At 32.8% G+C, this 25218-nt stretch overlaps 2 protein-coding genes across 2 annotated transcripts; one reads left to right on the top strand and one right to left on the bottom strand.

The window, feature by feature from the left end:
- Nucleotides 1-4855: 4855 nt before the first annotated feature.
- Nucleotides 4856-11200, top strand: LOC143557523 (transcription factor BIM1-like). Its single transcript, XM_077046579.1, has 11 exons — nucleotides 4856-4929; nucleotides 5048-5119; nucleotides 8552-8887; nucleotides 8974-9076; nucleotides 9165-9289; nucleotides 9412-9520; nucleotides 9963-10032; nucleotides 10124-10210; nucleotides 10331-10566; nucleotides 10914-11049; nucleotides 11132-11200. Exons 1-11 carry the CDS (start codon nucleotides 4893-4895, stop codon nucleotides 11198-11200), a joined length of 1380 nt encoding a protein of 459 aa, XP_076902694.1. The 5' UTR covers nucleotides 4856-4892.
- A 3711-nt stretch (nucleotides 11201-14911) lies between these two features.
- Nucleotides 14912-18538, bottom strand: LOC143558974 (rhamnogalacturonan I rhamnosyltransferase 1-like). The gene is made up of 8 exons (XM_077047703.1): nucleotides 17757-18538; nucleotides 17117-17184; nucleotides 16922-17010; nucleotides 16671-16836; nucleotides 16280-16569; nucleotides 15989-16193; nucleotides 15749-15906; nucleotides 14912-15367 (listed from the first exon to the last, which is right to left on the bottom strand). The coding sequence occupies exons 1-8, from the start codon at nucleotides 18025-18027 to the stop codon at nucleotides 15106-15108; spliced, it is 1509 nt and encodes a 502-aa protein (XP_076903818.1). The 5' UTR covers nucleotides 18028-18538; the 3' UTR covers nucleotides 14912-15105.
- Between the last annotated feature and the right edge of the window lie 6680 nt (nucleotides 18539-25218).

Here is a 25218-nt window from a genome sequence, read left to right as displayed (position 1 = left end):
GGATTTACTCATAAACACAGTTCTTCAAATCAGAGTATATTAAAAACTTTACGCGGAATATAAAACTTTCATAAAACATTACATATCAATTCATAATCATGTCTTAAACATTCCTCTTGTCTTTCAAAATCAAAACATAACTTATAAAACATATCAGATCTTCAGATGCCAGGCTTTAGTCTTCTGCCATGTGTCCTCCACTCAAGCCAGCTGTCTCATCCTACTCACCTGCGTGCATACTAAAAGTCAGCTACGCTGAGTGAGTTCTAGTTAATCATACAATACCATACAATACCTTATTACATACATACGTACTTAACCTCATAACTTTCTTTCATACACACATAAGTACTCATACCTTCATTCTTACTTACATACTTTCTTTCTTACTTACATACTTTCTTTACATTCATAATCATACGTTTTAAAGAGCCTTTCGCCCTATAACCTCACAGATATTATAAGGGTCTGGTCCCTAACATCACAGATATTATAAGGGTCTGGTCCCTAACATCACAGATATTATGAGGGTCTGGTCCCTAACATCACAGATATTATAAGGGTCTGGTCCCTAACATCACAGATATTATAAGGGTCTGGTCCCTAACATCACAGATATTATAAGGGTCTGGTCCCTAACATCACAGATATTATAAGGGTCTGGTCCCTAACATCACAGATATTATGAGGGTCTGGTCCCTAACATCACAGATATTATAAGGGTCTGGTCCCTTGTTTTCGAATATTAGTAGGGTTCGATTCCCTCTTCGTTACCATACAACCATACATCATACCTCGAGTATTATTAGGGCTCGGTACCCTTTTCGTAACCATACAACCATACAACCGTCGTTTCCTTCTTTTATTAACTTTATTACGTTCATACACATAAACATAAATATCATACCTACCATATTTATAACGTTACAACCTGACAGTACGTGCAATATCCGAAGATCGTTCATGTACCATCAAGCAATCATTCATACATATAACATATATCACATATGGCATACACTTATCACTTAGGATAAATGTATTAACAACACATCAAGTATGCACACAGCCCCGAAAACATAACAAAGAATGGGGCTAGAAACTCACCTGGATCCTGTTACGCTCGCCGTTGATCGTAATTCCTTTCTTTAACTGGGCTCGGCTAACTGTATAATATTTACACATATCAATTAACTACTACTACTCGTTTTGTATTTCTATCAATATATGACCCACAACGAACAGGGGTCCGGGGGCAGCGCCCCTGGCAGCGGGGTTCTAGGGGCGGCAGCCCCTAGCGGGGTCCAAGGGGCAGAGCCCCTGGCTGGGGTTAAGCTGCCAGGTCAGCTTGGAAAAATTTTATTTTCGATAACTGCCTTAACACATTTTCCATTAGGTTTTTAATTTATTTTCTAAACGAACTTCACTTCAGGCGAAGTTAAACCTCGGGCGAACTTGGCTTCAGGCGAAGTTAAACCTCGGGCGAACTTGGCTTCAGGCGAAGTTAAACCTTAGGCGAACTTGGCTTCAGGCGAAGTTCAACCTTAGGCGAACTTGGCCGTAGGCGAAGTTACCCTTAGGCGAACTTGGCTTCAGGCGAAGTTGAACCTTAGGCGAAGTTACGCTTGAAGGTGAAGTTACGCTTGAAGGCGAAGTTCATCAGGCGAACTTAATCTTGCAGGCGAAGTTATCGCGCTGCAGATCTGTTTGCCCATAAATCCTTCGTTTCTTGGCCAAATAACTCGATTTTGGTACCCACGGAATCGTATGATCGGCGCCTACAAATCCCAACCATCAAATCGGCCTAAAATCGACGTTTTAGGGGTCCGATTTGGGCAGTTTGGGTTTCGGGTCCGGTTAACCCATCCAATCCTAACCATTTTCAGTAATATTAGCTTTGGAGGATTTGTTCTTACCTTACCAACTCAGATCTATCAACAAAATCTCGGGTCTCGGCTTCGAATCTTGATCGGTTAGAATGTGTGTGTTTTGAGTGTGTGAAGAAAGAAGGTGGAAATGAAAGATTGGGTTTGGGATGGGATATTTATATCCCTCTAAGCCCACGGACCCGAGGCCCATTCTCATTTAACCCATCTTACGCAATCTAAGCCCAACTCCCTCCTTACTCGACATTAAATAATTAACAACGTGAAATCACTAAACATAACTTTCTTTATTTATAATTAAAATTTTAGAATGTTACATCTAAGACGTGAAATAATAACAACAAAGATTACAAAAAAGAATAATGTTGCAATTAGGTTAATTTACAGTCTTTTCTGGTTTCATATGGCTGGTTGCCCATATAAACTGCGAACCAACCGTTCACTACGTTTTGAAACTTTTGAAACCGACCAACAAACCGAAAGTAAAAAAGAAAAAGAAAAAAGAAGTCAAACCAATGACCGATTTAAACGATTTCAAGGTTTTATCCGAACTATAAGCACTTATATTTGTACGTGATTAACAGGTTCAAACACCCGCTGCATCGCGCGGGTACCTGTCTAGTATATATATATAATGAGACAAACATGGGCAAATTAAGACGTTTAATTTTAAGTAAATTACAATCTCTAATACATAACTTACAACCTAACAAAGCATGTTGAAAAGGGCAATATTGTCTTTTTAATTATATTATCACGTGCATTTTCAATTCATTAAAGATACTTACAATTTTTCCCCCTTAACTTTAATCACTTTTTGTAAATTTAAACAATACTTACAACTATGAACCTTAATCTTTTACCTATATACTCTTTTATTTTCACTTTTAACCCAACTTCTCCCACGAAATTTGAACGACCATAACTTTTTTATACGTTAATATTTTTTATAAAGCATTGCAGCATAAAAACGAGCATTTTATTATCTTTAATTTGAGTATCATATGCTATAGTTTTTCAGTTAAAAAAATAACATTTTATGTATGAGTGTTTGCGGTTTGCTTCTGATGGTTTTTAAATTAAATCGTGAGCCAAAACGCTAGTAACGTCTTTTGTCGTCGAAAACCGAAACCACCCAGTTGAAAAATGAAACCAGTTGGCCAAAGGTTAAAGAAAAAAATCACTCGTCAAACCAATGACCAGTTTGAAATGTTTCACGATTTCAAACTTAACAACGAACACACATAAACTTGTAATGTGATTACCAAAGCCATGTTTCCCGCAGCATCACGCGGGCACCCGTCTAGTATATATGTGTGTGTGTGTGTGTGTGTGTAATATGTATAAAAAGGTTTGTGCCCCCGAAACTTATGTGCCATGGCTGATGGTGCGGCTCGCACACCCTCCGAGCCTCCCATGGATCTTCTATTGACTTCTTGTAGAGGTAGGCATAAACCGGGTTTCGGACATGACCCAGAACCGGACCTGGTATACTCGACCTGTGGGAACGAACCAGGTTTTAGTTTCTCAGAGGAATCGGTTCCAGGGAACCGGACCTACCGGAACCGTTCCATCCCTACCCTGTCAAAACCCAGACCCGACTTAGTTGAAACCCAAACGATGAAAGCCGGTACAAAAACCCGACTATATACCCGGAACCGGTTCCTACAAGACCCGGTTCTTTACTTTGTTGACCAAACCTTGAACCGGTTTCTAGGAAAAAAAACCCGGTTTGCCCACCTAGGACATTCACATTCACTCTACCATTTTTTTTTAGTGAATTATAGAGAAAATATATATATTTGAAATTTTCTATTTCCACCGTATACTGTAATATTTTTAAGTTATAAAAGTGATTCTGAATTAAAGAGAGGGAAAATGTGATAATAACGGTATAAAAATGAAAATGAAAAAGAAAATGTAGTGACTTTTACCGGTTGTAATGACTCGAAAGTCATCCTCTTAAGAAAATTAGAATTGTTTTAACAATAATAAAGTTGGGTTTTCTCTGTTTTAAAATGTTAATGGTAATAATACATGTTTTACAAATGTACTAACAATAATAAATGATTAAAATCACATTACAATATTTAAAACTAGAGCATTAAAAGAACTCGTACTGGTTTACATAAAATATCAACAAAAATTTCGTTTTAAATACAAACGACGCTACTAAACTTACAGTAAATCCAAAATCTTTAGTAAACAAACAAATGACGTGAACGGCGTTACATCTCTGTCTTCCACATATAAAAGACTCAACGGAGACCGTTTACGAACCATTTCTTCATTCTCTTCATCAAAAGCACACACACACACAGTCTGTCTGTGTGTACGTGAGAGAGAGTAACCATCCATCTTTCATCACAACTTGTTTAGCTTCATAATTCCAATTGTTGCAGTTGCAATTATCACATCTGAGATTTCAATATTTAAAGAGCAAGCTGAATTTCGCTAAATTTTGCGGAATTCAGATCAAAGGTACGCATCAATCGATCTGTATACAATTCCGCTTCAATTACTCAATATTTTGTAACTGAATTGTGACGAATTCTGTTATATTATCAACTGTTATTGAAATCTATTGCATCTAACAGAATTGAGCTCACAAAACGTGATTTCGTATCCGAGCTTCATTCGATCTGTGCGTTCAATTACTCGATATTTTTGTAACGGAATTGCGTCGAATTCTGTTATTATATCAATTGTTTAGTGTTGGAAAGTTGGTAATTCTGTTATAACAGACTCTGTTATTGAATTTTTGCTCTGAAACTATTGCATCTAACAGAATTGAGGTGTGGGCTTCAAGACAAGTGTACGTCGTCGTATCGTCTAATTTTGCTGCTAATCTAATTATAATTATAATTATAATTAGATCTGGAAATAAATCTCAACTAATTTGAATCTGTGAATCTCAGTATATTCCCGCGATCTAAACGCAGAACCGTTGATTAATTTTATAATCAATAGCAGCAATTTGGCGTTATTAATTGGATCCGGAAAGAAAATATGAAGTTTTCTCAACCACGTCCTTGTGGAGCCCCAGGTACCGAGATAACAATTATCATCATAACCGTACCAATTAAAACGGTTGGTTGCGCGTGGAGTGGCGCGTGTGAGAGGATTTTAACTGTGTGTTTGTGTGATGTTGAATTTGCTTGCAGGTGTCAAGCCCACACATGACTTTCTTTCACTTTATTCACCTGCTCACCAAGATCCAACCCCCACCGTTACAGGTAAATTCAACTTTTTCTTCTATTTAATAATTTATATTTTATTAGGTGTTTTGTAAACCGAAAAAAGTTGGCTAATTTTACAAAGGAAATAGTTATTCGAAATATGTTTAATTAAAAATAAAATATAAAGGGCAATTATTGAGCGGTTTATTGGATTTTAATAACCCTATTGAATAATATTGGCCGATAATAATTCCTGTTTATTTTACCGCCACCGGCGGCCCCAAATTTAAAAATGTCGGCCCCTAATGGTTCCCCGTTAAAAAGGACTTAACGCCGTTATGTTTTTTTTTCTGAATTTCAAACTAATGTTTTAGGGCTTTTGATAGGAAGGGGATAAAGTAGATTGATGTAAAACTTTGTTCAAAACGGTACTCCAAAACGACGAAACAATGTTTCAATTCGGGTGTTTGAACTTACAATTAACAAAAAAAATCAAGCTGTTTGGATCACCGTTTCGACCTAAGTTTTACATCAACAGACTCGGATCCTCTTTACGATCAAAAGCCCTATAACATTATTTTGAAATTCGGAAAAAAATATAGCAACGTCCTTTTTAATGGGAGACTATTGGGGGTCAACATTTTTAAAATTGGAACCACCGGTGGCGATAAAATAAATATGTATTATTATCGGTCAATATTTAATAGAAGTTATTAAAATCCAATATTCCTTGTTGAGTTATGTTAATGTAATATCATCTAAATGGTCATTTTCACAAATAAAACTACTTTAATGGTTTATGATTGGTTGTTTTTTTAAACATATCATTGTTAATTTAAGTTCCAAGATGACATGTGACCCAAAACCTGTATGTCACGCCTTTTAACTTCTTTTACGTAAAAATCATGCTTTTGATGTCACTTCTCGATTACGCTGACATGGGATAACCGATTCAAGTGATGTTTTGCGTACACAAAGTTTAAACTATAAGTGTGGTCAAAAAAACGTTATTTTTGTGAAAAGAAGACCGAATTTATGATTTACGTTTCAGATCACGTATCATATTTTGGTTGGTTGGTATGGTCTAAATTGACATATAATATTTATTGATGGCTCATAAAGAACTTATTTTTTCAGAATTTAATAAAAGGATAATTTTGTAAATTTTTATACTAAAAAACTCAAATGGATGTTTACCCAATTTTGTGTTATTTAATGTGTAGCAAAGATTGTATTATTTTGACAAGAAAATAAAAGGGACAAATAAACATACACGTCCAACATGTGTCAGTCATGCTATGTACGAAAATTTAATTGATTTAACATTAATTAGTCATTATAGGATAAACGCACTCTTAAGTCTTAAATGACGTTTTGATTGGTAATGTTACCACTGTGATTGATATTTTGTGTAAGCTATGTGTGATTAAGGTTTGTTATGTGTGATATATAAATATTATATACATTACAACAAAAACGCCAAACTTACCCAATATATCCTACAAATAATGTAAGTAAACCTTACCTCTATATCATGCTACATCCAGAAAAACCTTCAACTCCTAAACCAACAACATACAAATATACATGTATCGGTATCAAAACAAATGATGACAAAGTGACATAATAAACTACAAATTAACACAAATAACGTCCTAGACACAAATATTTTATACGTTAACTATTATATATAATAAAAGAAGAGTTTGGCGTCGCTGGACTATGATTGGTCCGTTTGGCGGCGCCTGACTCACCACTACAACGTTCGAAACAGACAACATGCGTGATTTACCAACGATGAATTTTACGGGCAATTTTGTTTTAGTTCAAGGACCATAAAGAACGTAACCAAAACCGATCAAATTGATGTTGACTCACCACCGTAACACCGGGAACGCCGACGCTTGAGTTTTACAAACGTCCGGGTTTTATCAGTTGAATAAACGCCATTTTAGATATTTGATTTTTTTCATATGTTAATTTGACGAACTTTTTTTTGGAGGGTTTCAACGTGTAGGTTTTTCCAACATTGTTTATATTGTAACGTAACAAACGTAACTAACACCGACCAAATTCGTGTCGACTCACCGCCACAACGCCGGGTACCGACAATTCTCGGGTTTACCAACTTTCAGGTTTTAACGGTCAAATTAACATCGTTTTAAATATTTTATATGTTTTAATGCTCGTATCTTAGGATTTAGGGTAACGTGACAAGTATATATGCATATTTGACCAGTCCCGGCGCATTGTGCCGGGTAATTTACTAGCTATAAATAATAAAAATTGGATGACATGATATGATATCTGACTATATATATCCACACAACACAAGGAAAAGGACCCACACGAAGAGTTAGGTGGTACCCGTGACAACCCTCAATCAAATTATAAACTGTGGGTCCGGCACACGGTTTGAGCATGCCATAATATTTGGATTTTAGCCGTAACCCAACCCCCACCTGTGGAGGAGAAAAACTTAAGTATGTGTTTCCAACTTCAATTCTGCTTTCCAGTTTTCTTACTGTCCAATCAGACATCACTAGTTTAGTCCGTACAACCAATCCCATATAACTTCTTTTATTTTCTTAAATCCCATATTAACAAAAATAAAGATGCAACATTTACATGCATGTGTACAGGTTTTTCTAAAGTTAAAAGTGTGGAATAGAGTAACTTTACAATCCATGTACAGGTTTAAATGTTTTCATTAATATATTGTGCTGCATATACCATTTTCTTGTTGGGGTTACTGCAAAATATACTAGCTTTCATTATATTACATGTATATGTGTTTATCAATATGTTTAAATGTTTTCTCGAAATCGTTGTTTGCGTAATTTATAATTTACTGTACAATTTTAGATGCAAGTTTCCATTTTCTGAAAAATGTTTTTTTTCTTGTTTATTATTAAAGTTATGCCGATTTACACTCAATGCACATATTGTGTGTATTGTGATCTTTACATACTCATGTTTATTTTCACTAGAACTGACAATTGGTTAGAACTTAGAAAATGTTCTGTAGAAAAGGTTCAAGAGAGAAGGGAGAACGAAAGAGAGAAAAATAAAACAATTTTGCTGATTTTGTCCTTTCTATTTATTAAAGAACAAATTATTATAAGCTATAATAAAACATCACATACAAGGAATTATCTTGTATACATGAGTGACTTTAAGTCTTTAAATGAGAATTATTAAATATATGATCACTATTTTATTCACCCTTAAATATAGTGAATACATTATTCATAATACTATTAGATTTAGGAGCTAAAATGCATTTACATGTCAGCATATGTGCAAGGGAATAAGTGACGAATAACCTATTTCTAGAAACCATTGTATTAATAGTGTGCACAATTTCTCAGTTTTGAATGTTGTTAGAGAACACAACTAATTCTAAATACGTATATTTCATGACAATTTTCGGTATATTACAAATCAAATGAATTATAACCTTTCACAATGTATATATTTTGATTCCAGGTGATTATCTTAAAACTCATGACTTCTTGCAACCACTAGAACAAGTAGGGAAAGATGTGTACAAAGAAGGAAACTACATTGAAAAGTCAACTCCACCAAGTATGGTGGAACACATTCTTCCTAGCTTTTCACATATGAACAAAACTCAAAGCCAAAAGGTAGCAAAGCCTGAGGGAGTTATAATTTCCGCTGCGCAATCAAGCAGTAGCAATACCAATGATGAATATTCAAACTGCACTTCATACAGAGGAACCGATACCGGTTTCATGATATGGGAAGACTCCAAGGGAAAGACAAGGAAGGAGAATATTGCAAGATCTAGTCATACCACCAGAGGTAATAAGTTTACAGTTTTAAAGTAATGAAACACGAACAGTATTTGTGAAAATTTAGATATATTATTTGGTACATGTGTTTTATAGATGGGGTGGTGAAGAATGGAGTGACATGGATGACATCCTCACAGTCATCATCCATCAATAATAATAATCCAAGCACAGCCTTTAGTTCTCTCTCAACTTCTCAGTTAGTCATATTCTATATCTTTTATAAATTCTTGACTGCTTTGTTGGTTAATGCCGAATTAACGGTCATTCTTTATGTAACTTTGCAGCCCGTCATCTTCTAATAAGAATCGGTATTTTGCTGATATGGTGAAATTTTCTAAGAGTGTTCAAGAAGATGAAGACATTGATGAAGAGTTTATTATCAAGAAAGAACCTTCCTTCCACCATAAAGGTCCATATCTCTCACTCTCTCACCATATATACATACACACATATATGTGTATGTATGAATATCTTAGATGATATCCTAACCTGTGGTAGTTCAAAACTGCAAATTCATCTTTAAATTGGCAGGCAGTGTATCAGTTAAAGTTGATTCTGCAAATCCTGATCGAAAGTCCAACAGCCCGCGTTCAAAGCATTCTGCTACAGAACAACGTAGAAGAACCAAAATCAATGATAGGTATGTTTGTCTAACCTCAATTGTTTACACGAATCCATTAAACTAGAAGTGCCAAAATGAGTGAGTCAAACATGTCATGTTGTGATGTAAAACACTTTAATCAACACTTTCATTTTTAATATAAATATTAGTGTGCCAAATATGATTACAAAGTTATATTATCTTGGTTGTTAAATGGTAATTACCCTTAGTCAATTGAATGTATACAACTTGCTTAAAAGTTTAATCAAAGATTCATACTTTTATTGTACATTTGTAAGAATTAATGTTCTTGTAATTATTAATGCATTTAAAAGTTAAAAATAGACAAACAAAACGGATTACGGGTCAACCCAACCCGTCCATCTTATCACCTCTACAAAACACTATCTATGCCAATATCGCAAATTACTCTTTTTAAGATATTACACTTCCAACTAAATATTTTTTAATCCTTGTTCAGATTTTCAAAGTTGAGAGGAATCATCCCACATGGTGATCAAAAGAGAGACAAGGCATCCTTTTTGTTAGAGGTATTCTACTAGACAAACATGTTCTCTATTTCGTGACCAACTTTTATAAATCAAAACCAACAAATTTGATCTTCTGAAGTTTTTTTTATAGGTTATTGAATACATTCAGTTTCTACAAGAAAAGGTGCATAACTATGAGGATTCATCTCATAGGTGGACCCAAAAAACAGCGCCATCGGTAAGTTCACACATCTATTTATACAAATACTAAACAATTTGGACACCTTATAAGTCTTAAATTATAGGTTGATTCACACCATCCAAATAATGTACATCTTTTCTGACTTGTTTTTAACAGAATAACCGACAATCTGACATCTTTGTTGATGAACCGGGGCATCCAGTGAGACAAAACCTGTTAGATTCTACTAAGGAAACCAGTCAACCAACAAATGAACCGTCTCCGACTCCTGATACGGGCCCGCATAGCAGATCGTGTAAAACCGCCTGCACTATCGCAAGTGACAAGTTGAAAGATCAAGAACTGGTCATTGAGAGTGGTACTATTAGCATTTCAACCATCTACTCACAAGGGTAAGAATCTTTACCATTTGCACTTAACGGCCAGGTAATTAGTTAAAGCCACAAACCTTTAATACGTGTCAAGTTGGGCTGACCCGTAAACATTGGTGTTCCTTTTGTAAAAATCATTGGACTAAAGGTGTAATTTTTAAAATTATATATCGCATTCGTGGTATGAGTAAACCATGTAATTAGTTCTAGTTAATATTTTAAATATGATGACCAAAAATGTGTTATTGTATTTATGCATAGTGTTTGACAGATATAATAAGAGTTATAAAGAGAATATATACACAGATTTCAGGACAATCTCGACTCGGTTTACTCATACTAAGCTAATTATTTTTACACCAAAGCAGATTGACTAGTGCTATAACAGAAGCACTAACAAGGTCAGGTTTGGATTTATCACACGCCAACATCTCGGTACAAATTGATCTAGGAAAGAGATCAAACAATAGTGCACTTGATTCCTCACCGCACGATGATCTCAAGGTACTTAGTACTTTAACTACTCTAATGAAGCTTTGTAAATTATTAAACTTATTAACTAGTCTAGTTTTTATGTTTGCAAAAGGAAAAGGAGACGCCTTCGGTTGATGATCAATCGGCAGTTCATTCGCGATTAGCAAACACTAATTGGTAAAGGTTTGAAGAATTGAAGACAAACATAAACTAAAGTAACAAGTTGGTATAATGATTTCAATCTAATTTAATCATTTATTGTCCTCTTTTAACATGTTGAGGATCATTCTTGTGTTTGTTTCTGTGTACATGTGGTTTATTCACCTTAAATTTTGTTCACATATGTTTGGTGGGGGTGGTGAACTGTATTATTCATCATTTCATTGTTATTTTGCTAGATATTAAAGAGCTGATTTTTTGTTACACATGGAACTTAATTTGTGCCTATGAATATTACACTTCATGACAATCTCCTTTGATTATATAATGCATCATCATTGTTTTCCACTATTGTACAAAGATCAATAGGGGTAATGTGATACCTATCTTATACGGAGTTACAGGGAGTATATATGGTTATACTAATATATACGATGGTATTATACAGTATAGACTATAGAATAAAAAACGTTATTTGTTACGTTTCTAGAATAGTGAAACCTTTCTTCCACACCTAAGTTAAGCCAAGCTGGGCTCAGACTTGGCTTTACTCGGCTCTTTATCTTAATGCATTGAGGCTTGGCTCATCGAGCCTACCCGTTTACTGTATAAACTTTTAAAACATAATAGAATTTATAAGCACCACAATAGTTATGCCCTTTGATTTAACTAATACTCTAGCCTCATTTCAAACTTTCATGAATGAGGTATACTGAAATAGCCGGTCTCGAGCTTAGATCAACTCGACACATTTGTCCTACGCTTGTCACGTAAAACTTTTCTCTAGAAGAGTTGAAGCCAACTAATTTCCAAGGTAGTCGATACACACGCATAAATGTACAAATAACCCCTTCCAAATATCTTCAAAACTTTTACAATTCTAAACATAATCGAAATGCATACAAATTCCTTTCAAACATCATTCAAAACTTTCATGATTCTAAACAAAATCAACTAATTACAAGACACGAAAAGTATATAAAAAGGAAATAAGATTTAACCCTGATAGATCATGTTTTAATTTTTAACCAAACACTTTATATAAGTTATAAGTATAATCAAATTATAGTGTATTAAGTATTGACATAATATAAACTTCACATGATTGAATGGTTCTGCCGTTGTAAAAGTCAGCTTTTGTGATCCACTAATACAATCAAACACATGGAATGAATATTATGAAGTCATGACACACTCAACTTTCATTTAAACTTTTATTATTAAGGTGGCGTGTATCATTAACCATTAATGTTTAACAATAATAAAAATCATATTTATAAATTCAAATTTTGTTATTGGCTTATTAACATAATCCTAATAACTCATAATAAATGTATCCGAAGATGATATTTAAATGTGGAACCATTAAACTATTGTAACCACGAACCACGTCAGTAGGACAAATTGTGTTTTATAGATAGATACAAAGCATGTTTTAAAACAAAATTAATGTTAACAAAATCTAACTAAAAGTTGACTTGGTGATAAGTCAAAGGTATTTTATTTGTTAAAATTACTTAAAAATCACCTATTCAAATGCATACAAAACTTTTCAAATCTTTTAAATTGCCGAAATATATTATAATTATTAATATTAGCCTTGTACAAAATACTCTTTGATTATTAATTAGATTAGGGGTGACAAATTTTAACAAAAACATTCTGTGGTCACTTTGACCTATTTGAAAAACAAGTGATATATGGGTTGATCAGTCTAACATGTTTTATAACTTGATAACACCTTATTACAATTCGTAAACTTATTTGACATGTTTAGATAAACAGGTTTCTCCTCTTTATATCTTGAGATATGGGGGTGTCAATAAAAATTCAATCTTTAACCGCTTTCTTGAATTTTTATTGCATTCCAAGTGCATTAATCCCCAATTTTTTAATCATCTATAATTTATTTATTTTTTATGTTTATGAAGTTTTGACAGAATGAGAGATGAAAAACGCAAGAAAAGCAAGGTTTGATTTTATATTTTTTATACATTTGATTAAGAAAATGATTATTTGATAATTTGCTGGGTTGGATGTTTTTTCGCCTATAACACTCAAGAGATGGTTTAGTGTCAAGAGTAAAGTCACTCGATGGGCATGTTTAGATAAACAGGTTATACTAGTCATGCTCTGGTTACTTGGTTTATAATTGTGTATGAGTTATGTTCAAGTTAGGATTGATATGCTTTAACCCAAATAAATGGACGAGTCATATTTGAATTCATCAATTTCTACCTGTCAACCTGAATTTTAATATAAAATATAAATTACGTGTAGGGTAGAATTTCTCTTTTGATAATATGTTTTTACAAAAATATATAAATAGAACTAAAAGTTTGTTTTAAACCTAATTACACCTTAAATTACTTCCATAAATCATCCACTAACACTAAAAATAGATAAGTATCATTCCTTAATGAATATCCTTCTCTTATTTCTCATTGATATCTTCCAAAATTTACTTAAAACAACACTTGACCAAAACATACACCATTAAAGCCACTAACCTAAGTATGATTTAACATAATAATTTGTCGGAATGGAAATATTCCCACCCAAATACATCCATTTTAGTAAACTAAAACATCATTATTAGGACGGCATTTAAGAAAGAATTAACAATTGTAAAGAGAATAATAACATATAGACAAGAATGATTAGGTGTTCTAAAAATACCACTTTCTTGCATCATTCAAACATTTCACCATCACACCCCAATAACATGCTTATTTAATCGAATAACCAACTCACATAATGCTGCCACCAATACAAAAACACACACATTCATGTCGTTTATGCTAAAATAAAAATATTTTTAAAACTCCTAAGATGGATGAATCATGTGTTTCAATGGTTCATGGGTAAGTACGCAAAAGTTTAAAATTCTGCAAAGTAAAACGCTGACACATTGTTTTTTTCCTAATAACAACTATTTTTCCACCTAAAATCCCTAACCTTGCACATATTGACGCACCGGTGTATGCCCTAATGCATGGTTATGTAGGTTTAGACAAGAATAAATCACAAATCCTAACAAACTGACCTCACATCACTCTTAAATTGTTTATTTTATATACATCAATACTATTATTTGATTTAAAAGAAAACAAATTTGATAATCAAGATTAAGTTTGGTATAGTGGTAAATCCCTTGCCATCTGACCAAAAGATAACAGGTTCAAGTCTCACGTATTTCGCCTATGATGGGTTTCCTCATAAAAATGGAATGGAGATGTTCAGTGGCCGTCAATATCCAAATAATCATTCAAAAAAAAAGTGACAGATCTTATGATATATATTTTTTTATAGTTCATTGCATAAAATGATTTACTTCCAAAAAAAGTGATAGATTTTATGATATATATTTTTTAACCATTGATTTGTCCGATCGAAGATTTAGATTCTTTCATATGGAATGGAGATAATCAGTGGCCGTCAATGATGCAAATAGTCATTCAAATAAAAGTAATATATTTTATGATATATATTTTTTTATAATTTAATGCATAAAATGATTTACTTCTAAAAAACTGACAGATTTTATGATATATTTTTTTAACCATTGATTTGCCCGATCGAAGATTTAGATTCTATCATACTCGTTTAGGATTTTCGTTGACGCCTCAAGGTTGCCTTTGTCGCGCATTTTAGGGTTTCGACTCTTTTTAGAGTTGTTGATCCCTATATACTTTATAAGACAATTATAATTTATAAATAAAAAGGTATGACCCTGGAATGTCAGGGGATTTCTATACATAAATCATAGTCAGTGACAATGACAATGACAATAGGTTTATAACAATAATAAAAAGAAGAGATTAATAGTTTCCGGTCATGTGAAAGACGCTCTTCAATACCTTAAACCGCATTCTAGCACTTGTACAAATTTATGAAAATTGTTGGATAAAAATGATGTCTTTCACCTCATTGAATCATATTCACAGGTTCATTTTCTGAAGGCTGCTGCAACTGCAGGCATTCTTCTGGATTTGCATAAAAGTAATCTTCTTCTTTCGGTCTGTCTGGAATAACTAATCTTTTTGTCGGGTTCCCCATTCGGTTTGCATGGGCTTCCTTGACGGCACTCGAGAACTCGTCCCAACTCAGTGAGTTACTCGTGTATCTGTCGATTAGGTCAACAAGTAGCTTTCTATCCAATAATATCGTCTTCTTGAAGCCCAAATATCTGGAAAAGTGATTTAAGATTCTTGAACTATACAACTTTAAAAGATTCTATTTTTCGCTAAATGCATAACGTTGCGAGAAATAAGTTTGCATTTGTCCAAATCTATAAACTTTTTTATCAAAAAAACATTTACTTATAGAGATCAAATGGGTCAAATCGGGTTGTGTTTGATGTCAAATAAAAAAATATTTTGACTAGGAGGAGATTAAAAACAAACGAGTTGAAACTTGATAAGTCTATTTCCAAAGCATACAGTTTGTAAGTCAATTTCTCAAAAAAGTATTTTCTTGGTCAACCCAATCTGACTCGAAACATTTTGACTCGAACCTACCCCTACCCCGAATCTTGTCACTTGTAGTGAAAAAGTAAGCATAATGGTACCTGCGGTGGCCTTCAACAACTTTGGCCATGTTTCCATCATAAGTAGGGACAAAAATATCACTTTCCAGTGATACGAGATAATCCAATGCTGCCATTTGTGACGAGTGATTCTGGAAAAATTTAAGGTCGTCTGGTCCCAATAGAGTCTCTTTTCTTACCTGCCAAATCATATAATATAAATTTCCCGAGAAAAATAAAAAATAAATAAAAAATAAAAACACATTGACTTTGCATACTTACCAGCTTTGGATATGCAGATGCAAGACTAGCAATTCTCCTATCTCCTCCATATATTTCACCAGCAGCAATGTAAATCTGGATGTTAGGATCTACATCAAGTGCCCTTAATGCAAGCGCGGTTTCTTCAGGAGTTAAAGGGCATAAACCGTCTTTTCTTTTCAAATCTGAATTAATGATCTTTTCTTTCCACCATGGGTATGCATACCTGCAAAAGAAAAAAAAAGTTAAAATTCTAGAATATAATATAGTTATATACTACGGGTTGTTGAAGTAAAATGGTCAAACTCAAACCTCATTCGGGTCAACTCCTCCACCTCCTCATCATTGCAACCTTGAGTACAACCGGAAAACGCTAACATGTCCATTTCGTATCGAAGGTGAAGCACTAAAAAAGGCCCATTTTTTCTTAAAAGGTTCACAACCCGTCTGCCCAGTTCTTCAATCTGACTAGTGAATCTCAAAGCACTGAAATTTACTCGACACCTCAGTTTCTGGAGGTCATCCGGTTGACCACTATTGGCCAGCCGAGCATCAGTTCTATTCAAATGCAAAACTTTGTATCTTTGAATCAAAGGAAGAATCTGCATGTAGATAAAGAACAAACTTATCAAACTGCAAAAGTATAAGTATTAACATAATTATTAGTTATTAGTATACAAACTAAATTAGAAAAGATACGTACATGGTTGTGGTAATATGAAATATCAGACCAACTAACTGGAGGCATGGTATGCAGGATTCCTAATTCGACTTTCTTTTTAAGCCTAACAGGAAGCTGTTTGAGTATCCGGACTTCATCTCTCAAAGACGTAATGAAATGATCAACATCAAAAATATCCTCAAATTCACTGCAATTTAGAAGAAACAAAAAAATAAATTAACTCTCATAATTCTATATGCTAAAACCTGATATAACTTCGGCAAATGGCATACCTTGGATCAGCCCAAAAAGAAGTTTTATCCAACTCAGGAACTATAAGCGTAACGTTCAAGTATCTTGCAATTGCAACCATATCACATATCTGCAGTATGAAAATATAATCGAAATGATAATCAAATTAATTGTTTTTAAATGAACGAAGTCAAAGAAGTTAATCCATGGGCTCATTTCATACTGAAGGCACTCACAGCGGATCGCATTTGATTAAGTCCTCCATTACATGAAATCAGCAGGTAACCATTGCTCTTGTAAACCCCTACATACAACATGAAAACACACGCAAACCAAATTAAAAATAGAAACAAAACATAAATAGAAAGCCAAACAAACAAACATTGGATGCATTAACATATGTAGAAATCTCCTAAATGGATTTTGTAACAAGAACGCAAATATAGAACCAAATGATACGCACTAGTTATATTAATTTCCTTTTAAACAATAACAACAATTCAATACAAAAACAAAAAAACAATTGTAGACCAAGATAATTTCACGGTCCCGAATAGACAAAAGTGTAACTTTTACCATATTGAAGAACAAACCATAAAAAGTACCAACATTACAAATACTTCACAGAAAAAAACGCGCTGTGAACGACAAGTTTCATAAAACACGACACACACGAATCACAAAAGGGCAAACTTTCTTGAATTCAGAACCTGTTTTAGCCTAATCGCATATATAATCACGGATTCTTTAACCACACAAAAAGTCACAACTTAACAAGTTCTCGACGTTACAAAATCCGATATACGTGACACATTAATCATACTGATTTCACAATATCTTACAACACAAGCAGCAAAAATAAATAAACGAACTCACTCTTGGGCGGAAGAACTCTAACGGGAACAGCCGGCAGCAACTTAACATCTAAGGCATTACCCGAAACCGAGTCATGAGACGGCCAACCTTTTAAAACCATAGGTCCCCAAGTATCCCCTAATGCAGTCAACTGAACCAAACAAGTCCACAACATGACGGCAGTAGTCGCCCTAATCATCCAGAGCTTCATTTTACCGGACCGAGCATACGAGTACCCGACCGATTTCTTAAGTTTCTCAACTCTACTCTCTCCTAACACTTTAAACCCCATAATAATCCCAAACCCAATTATCCAAACCCTAACTAATTATTCTATTCATCACCTAACAAATAATAATAATAATAATAACCCAATAATTATTTACACAATAATGTTATGAAAATGAACAAATTGTTACTAAACCCAGATGGGTATCGAAGATTAAATCCGGAATTAACTGTGGTATGATCCGATTGGTGAAGTGGGTATTGAATAATAATAATAATAATAATAAAAATATGATGTGGATCTTGGAATTGGATTTGGAAGAAGATATTATTAGTATGGGGTGAGATTGTAACGGCTAGTGAAAGCAAGAGATTGGGAGTGTTTGGAGATGGGTTTAGGGAAATGGGTTTTGACGGAATTGATGGTGGTGGCCGGAATTGGTCAGCCGGAGATGTGAATGTTGCCGGAATGAGTGGGCGTCGGTGGGAGAGAGAGAGAGAGAGAGAGAGAGAGAGAGAGAGTTATTGCCCACTTCTTTGTTTTAACTTTATTCCGATTGGAATTTATGGATATATTAATGGGTTTATTAATTAAGTGTTCAATATATATTTGTTTATGACGTAAGTGTGTTGTCCTTTTCTTTTATTTATAGATAAATTTTTAGAGTTAAATAGTTGTAAGGAAAAAACTAATCTTTGTTTTTTCATAGATAAAATGTCTATAATTTACGGATCATATCTGTAAAAGAAGAGGTAAATGAAACATCTACAATCTATTAGAAGAAGATTGTTTATTTTTCAGTGTTTATAGTTTGCTACAATAAGCTGGTAATTGTGTATGAACTGTGGTACTGGGTGGTGGTAGTGGTGATGGAGGGTGGTGGTAGACGATGAACGGTGGTGGTGGCAGTGATGGACAGTGAGTGTTGGTAGGTAGCGGTGTTTAACCCTCTGTAGACACTAGAAGAGCTTAGAAGTTGATGAGTCAAGTTTGTACAAAAAAGAATTAGCATAGACGTTAATGAAACGTTTTCGAAAAAAATAAACAGTATACAGATTGCAATGTCTGCTCAACGCATACCCTTAGTAGAAAAATAAGCCTTAGTGTTTTGTGTAACTCAGGTTTGATTTTTTCCAACAGCATTTAGTTTCAGCGGCACCAGGTGATGATGAGAGACTAGACGAGTATGTGACATTCACTAGTTGAATTCTTGAACTGAACGGGTTTATCTCACCGCATTGTCGTGTTTTCGGGCGAGTGTTCACTTGTGTTGGATTTAGGTGACGATTTTCCCTGGATGGTTGGATCAAAAGATAAGTGTATTCTAATATGATGAATTAAGCTAGTAGCTCATTTGAAGAATTCGTAAGATGCTAACGAAGATAAAGAAAGAAAAAGTAGCGGTTTACCAAAAATGAAAGATGAGAGTGAGACTACTTTGAAAACTAGTGGTGTTGCTATTGGTAATTTGTAAGTGTCAAATTAGTTTTGGATAACTATTTACTTTTATGAAAACAATGTTTATCGTTAACACCTGTAAAAATTTATGCTACATTTCCGGTTTATTTTATCGTTTCTACAAACAAGAGAGACCTTCTATGTAATTATTTAAAAAATAATATCAAAATCAATTAGTAGTGGTTTGTAGAATGGTAAAATAATTAAAATCAAAATCGAGAGTTGAAGGGACAAATTCCGATAATCTGATTTTAGGAGTGGCTTTAAAATGGTAAAATAGTCATTTTATTATTACTTTTACATTACACAAATGGTTCATCTTGCTTGTATAAGAGGTAAGGTAGTAGTTATTTTACATAATTCCAATAGGTGAACTTTTAAGTGTAAGTTAATGTCAAAGCTCATACTTATTGTAAATTGACAAACACATTCTCAGAGTTATGACATCAAAACTATTATTTTTGACAAAAACAGAAGAACCGTTCATGTAATTAGTTCTACATTTTATTTTAGCAAGAAATGAATCATAGCTTTGCCAAATTTTTGTGTTTTACATATCCAATTTTAAATAAAGACTTATAAAATAATAAAAACAAACAAACATATGTATTTGTATTTAGTGCTTAATTAATGGCATGTAATCAACTATCCTAAATTTTGGATTAAGATAAAACATAATTTACAAGTGTTTTGAGGTTATGATGGTAGTATTGTACTTCAAACAAAATTAATTGTACTAGATGTTCTTCACGCGCGTTGCGCGAGGGAGCTTGGCAGTAGATCATTATATCAAAACGCGGATGTACAAACACATTGTAACGATTATTATTTCGACACAACAAACGTGTTGCGCGGGGTAGTTTGCAAACAAACCCGAAAACCAAAAATCGGATACAAAAGCACATCGTAAAGGCGTTAACACATTTCCCATCACCTAAGTCCTTAAAAAGCAAATCCCAAAAGAATTATATGTTAAAATGTTGCAGTCGTTTGTCTCAATTGTTTCTAAATTGGATTCTTAAAAATCATAATCTCCCATTTCTACGTTTCTTCTTCATGGGAATATGTAGATCTCACCCGGAAATGAGAAGCTCATGAATTAAGCTCTCTACCTATCAGTTTCTTTCCGATGGATAAATACAAAGTTAAAGCTAGGCCTAGTTTGGAGAAGAAACGTAGATGTGGGGTCACTTTCTTTCAAAGTGAAATTCCTAAAAAGTAAGTCCCTTAGTACTGTGGCTTTAGGTTTCCTATTATATATATATATATATATATATATATATATATATATATATAGTATAATGTTATACAAGTACTACCTCTACATCTGTCTTTTTTTAGTTTGTAAGCTTTTGATTCCTTTTTTTAGAATTTGTTTTATTTAATATTCTTTGTAAATAAAGTAACGCCTCTAAATTTTCATCAAAGCAACCTTTTTTCAAAATTATAAAGACTCAAATTTCTGATAAATACACAAACTATTATATATTTTCTCTATTGTTAAAAAGAATTAAAAAAAAAACATAATCGTTTAATTTCCGTGTACAAATACATAGACTTATTCAAAGATTAAATGCGATATTAAAAGTAGCATAAATCACAACTTAAATTACCTTAAAATATTATGAAAGGAACTTGGTCAATGATGTCACGATTATAATATCTTTCTAATAAGTTGAATTAGTTTTGTTATGAACTTTCTATTAAGAAGCTATTAGTGTATGTCTTCACTTGTCAATTTACCTTTTATTATATCTATTAGAATATATAAGATGTTAAGATGAAACGGTGCTTAAAAGTGTAATAAACTTTACACAGTCTTTTTTAAGATAAAGATGGACACACCCCAAAATTTACGCCTCGATTATGATTCAAACTAGGGTTGTAACGAATCAAACATTTGGTTAATTGTTTGTGAACCATTTAATGGAAAGTTCGTTTAATATATGAACAAGCATGAAAAAGGAATTTCGTTCAATTAACTTAATGCACGAATACGAACATATGACATGTTCGTTCAATTGTGTTCCAGAAGTTCGATAATGTGTTTGTTCATTAAAGGTATTTATTATTTTTAAATTGTGTAAGAATAATCTGCTTATCATATAGAATTAAGCAAATTATTAACTATAAAGAAAAGATATATATATATATATATATATATATATATATATATATATATATATATAGGTACTATGCGGTAATTTATATGTAAAATTAACATATGAATATGAACTGTTAAAAAATATATATGTGTAGCCGAACCAAGCCATTGACACTTTGACACTGACCATTATTGGTTAGTCAAGTCAAACAAAATATTGTTTGTGTTCATCCGTTTGTATTCGTGAACTGATCATGAATAGTTTTTGACACTAACCATTATTGGTTAGTCAAGTCTAACAAAACATTGTTTGTGTTCATCCGTTTGTGTTCGTTAACTGATCATGAATAGTTCATTTCCTTAACAAACGGACACGAACAAGAAATTTTGTTTGGTTAGCTGTTTGTGAACTGCCGACTAGTCCGATAAAAGCTTTACAGACGAACAAACAATTGTCCAGTTTGATTCTGTTCGGTTAGTTTATGGCCCTAATTTCAAACATTTAATATTATAGGTGAACACCTTAGATATAACATGAAAACATGTTAGATATAATGTGATGATGATACTTTACAACTATCATTTTCAATACAAGTATGTATTTTTCACCATGTAAGTTCAATGAATACCTTTTTATATTAAACAGGAAGTAGAATCAACTTTCAAAAGCACATGTTGGACTGCTGGAGACATTAACATATAACTAAAAAGAAATATGACATTTTTTTCTTCTAAATTATGTGTATATTCTTGATGATAATTCAAGTAATTTCTATACTTGATAATAAATCTATTATATAGGTTTTACATTCAAGGCACACCTCCAAACTATGTAATATTTAGGAGTTTTTATTTTTTCGGGCAACTAAAGACAAATTTTATTACGTAATATAGTTCACCGTTACAAGAAAGTTACTAGCCGCGGTATGTTTTCATCCAACACTATACAACATTTATACTCGCCAATCACTATTACTTTGTTCTAAAACAAATATAAATCTAATTTAACTTTTTTTTTAAATTAAAATCGTTAATGAATGAGTATATAAGTAATCAAATATTTAGCATATGTACAATATTTTTAACTTACCCACTTGCATATGATTTCACTCAATTACATGTTGCAATCCTTGTAAAGTAATTTGTTGAGTTTGGACCACTCAATGAACAAATATGGAACGAACCAAATATTTGATGTAACATTTTTACCCTATATATTGATATGATTTATACAAATTATTACACAACACCGAGAATAACCTGAATTTAATGAAGAATTAAACTTGAATTAGTAATATAGTTAAGGGTTAGTTTTGTTAAGTTTTATATTAATATTTGTTTAGTATGGCAAGAATATTATGGATTGTTCTAGAATAAATTTGTCTTGTTTTCAAGTTAGGTTTGTCTTGGAGAGCAAGTTTAATAGGTCTATAAATAGGGTCTAGTTTATTAGTTTTATTGGTATGAGTTAAGTGAGAGTTGAGAGAGAGTTAAGAGAGAGTCAAGGAGTCTCTTCTCCATGTGCGTTTGATAAGTTCGTGAAATTAGTTTGTTATGTTCGTTTGATATATGAAAAGAGTCGAGGGTCGTTTCGTTTATTTGATTCGATTGTATGATCCGTCTGGGCCAACAATTAATACATGAAGGAAGAAAGTTTGTTTAAGGTTGATACGTGTCTAACACATGATGCAGTCTCACGTAGCCATCTTTTATTCCATCAGTTTGTTTCTTGCACTTTATGAGTTGTTTTTAATTGTCTTAGTGGGTAATTTTCTTATTAAGTAGTGGGACGATTTGTAAGGTAATGCTAAATTGGGTGATTAATCATCTCGAAGTAGACTCTATCAAAGGTTTTAGTTTCAAAAGCTAAATTTACTTTTGTTGTAAACTCTAATTATGTTTATTTTACCAAATATCATGTAACTTAATTTATGACACCTTTGCCATTTCATTTTCATTTGCTTACTAATTTTATTAATTGAAATGCTTTAGTATTAAACTATTAATTTTTCGTATTAGTAAGTTACTAAGGTCTTAACTCTCAAAGTTTCACTAGTTTTATATTGTAACATTTTGATTATTTCCTTTTTTCTTCTTTCGTATTAGTAAGGTCTTAATTTCTCTAAGTTGAAACTACTAAAATACATTTTTCTATTATATTATAAAAACTTAGCACACTCTTAATGTAGTTGATAACAAAAGATGCTCAACTTTACGTGAATGTCAAGATAACATAACATGAATTCATAAAGATTCGAATCCAAAGTCATAAACTCTATAGCTCCAAAACTTATTTGTGTTTTACTTTTTCTGGTATCAAATTAATAAATAATGTCATCCTTAAACCATAGCAAGAATAAAAATCAACTTAAATCTTCATTTTCGCATTCTTTATAAAGAAGAAGACGGCAATGGTGGCCATTGGGGGTGGGGGCAATCACATTGGTGGTTGAAGTTGAGATATTAAATCCTATATTGATGTGATTATATTAGTAGTTAAATATTTATTAAGAATTGAATTGAGGTTATAGAAAAATATTGAGTCTTGGGCAAAGAAGCCAACATGGTCTACCACCATTTACAAGCAGTTCCGATTAAAAAAAAAATAAAGCTTGGAATTACGTCAATACTCGAGTGAGTCTTTCTGAGACGAGATGTCAACCATTCATACGGATTTAGACGTTTTAAGACTGATTCACCAAGGAAGCCCATCACTATAAAAAAACCACTTAATTTAGGTGTCAGAACCTGAGACCACAAAATCTTTAACCATCAAAGCATCACCCCCATAAAATTGGACCAAATGGTCAATGGCCTGAGGGACGACTGTGTTAGATAAATTACAGTTTAGACGCAAAATGGACGAGTCTCTGAATATGATTCTGTTAACTTCAGAACATATACTTTTAACGATATATGATTATTTATTCATTTATAAACTAAAAAATATTTATTAATCCCAATAACTACTTTCTTACATTTAATGTGCCTTTATTGATACGCACCGACTAACTTATATATTTTCATCACTATATCGTAGATGTATGTTAATTAATAATAATCATATAAACTAAAAATATCAAAAATTCTAAAGAAAAAGACAAATCGTCAAAAGGTTGTAAAAATTAAAAAAATATAAAAACTTTAAAAATTACAAAAGTTATAAAGAACAAAATGTTTTTGTTTTTATTTAAAAAGAGAGACAAAGTTGGTGCCCACCAAAATCACGAGACAAGTGGGTATGCCAAAACTTTGGGTGCCAATTGCTGACCGAGTAAAGATAAGGAAGTGACATAGGAGTATAAACTAACTAAATAATTCTAAGTTACTCGGGGCCTACATGTTAAAGATGAGATTAAACGAGCTCGAGTCTGAATTCAAGCCTAAATTAAAGCTCTTTCAACAAATAAACCCTGACCCGAGCCATATATACCAAGCTTGACTAAGCTCACAAACATAAACAAGCGTATTACTTAAAAAAAATAAAAATTAATATATATGATGATCTTTTTGAAAATAAACTAAATAGAAATAATTATATATGCCATAAAAAAATAACAGAATAACTATAAAAAATAAACTAGTTCGGCTCGGGTATTTTTTTTAGATATAGAGCTCAAAACGAGTTTAATAGTTTAGATGAAACAAACCAAACTCGAGTTTAGACAAACTTGAATTCAACTCCGAGTCCT

The sequence above is a fragment of the Bidens hawaiensis genome, unplaced genomic scaffold (assembly GCF_021521415.1).
Source record: "Bidens hawaiensis isolate Kalapana, Puna unplaced genomic scaffold, B.hawaiensis_p1.1 tig00001087_1, whole genome shotgun sequence".
NCBI classification, from domain to species: Eukaryota; Viridiplantae; Streptophyta; class Magnoliopsida; order Asterales; family Asteraceae; genus Bidens; species Bidens hawaiensis.
This window is presented reverse-complemented; position numbering and strand designations above follow the sequence as displayed.

Excerpts from the sequence above, each read along its gene's own strand:
- LOC143558974 (XM_077047703.1), bottom strand. The coding sequence starts at position 18,027 with ATGGGGTTTAAAGTGTTAGGAGAGAGTAGAGTTGAGAAACTTAAGAAA. Across the intron at positions 17,185-17,756 it reads TAGAGTTCTTCCGCCCAAGA|GGGTTTACAAGAGCAATGGT; the intron begins GTGAGTTCGTTT and ends TGTTGTATGTAG. Across the intron at positions 17,011-17,116 it reads TTAATCAAATGCGATCCGCT|ATATGTGATATGGTTGCAAT; the intron begins GTGAGTGCCTTC and ends TTCATACTGCAG.
- LOC143557523 (XM_077046579.1), top strand. The coding sequence starts at position 4,893 with ATGAAGTTTTCTCAACCACGTCCTTGTGGAGCCCCAG. Across the intron at positions 10,567-10,913 it reads TCAACCATCTACTCACAAGG|ATTGACTAGTGCTATAACAG; the intron begins GTAAGAATCTTT and ends ACACCAAAGCAG. Across the intron at positions 11,050-11,131 it reads CACCGCACGATGATCTCAAG|GAAAAGGAGACGCCTTCGGT; the intron begins GTACTTAGTACT and ends TGTTTGCAAAAG.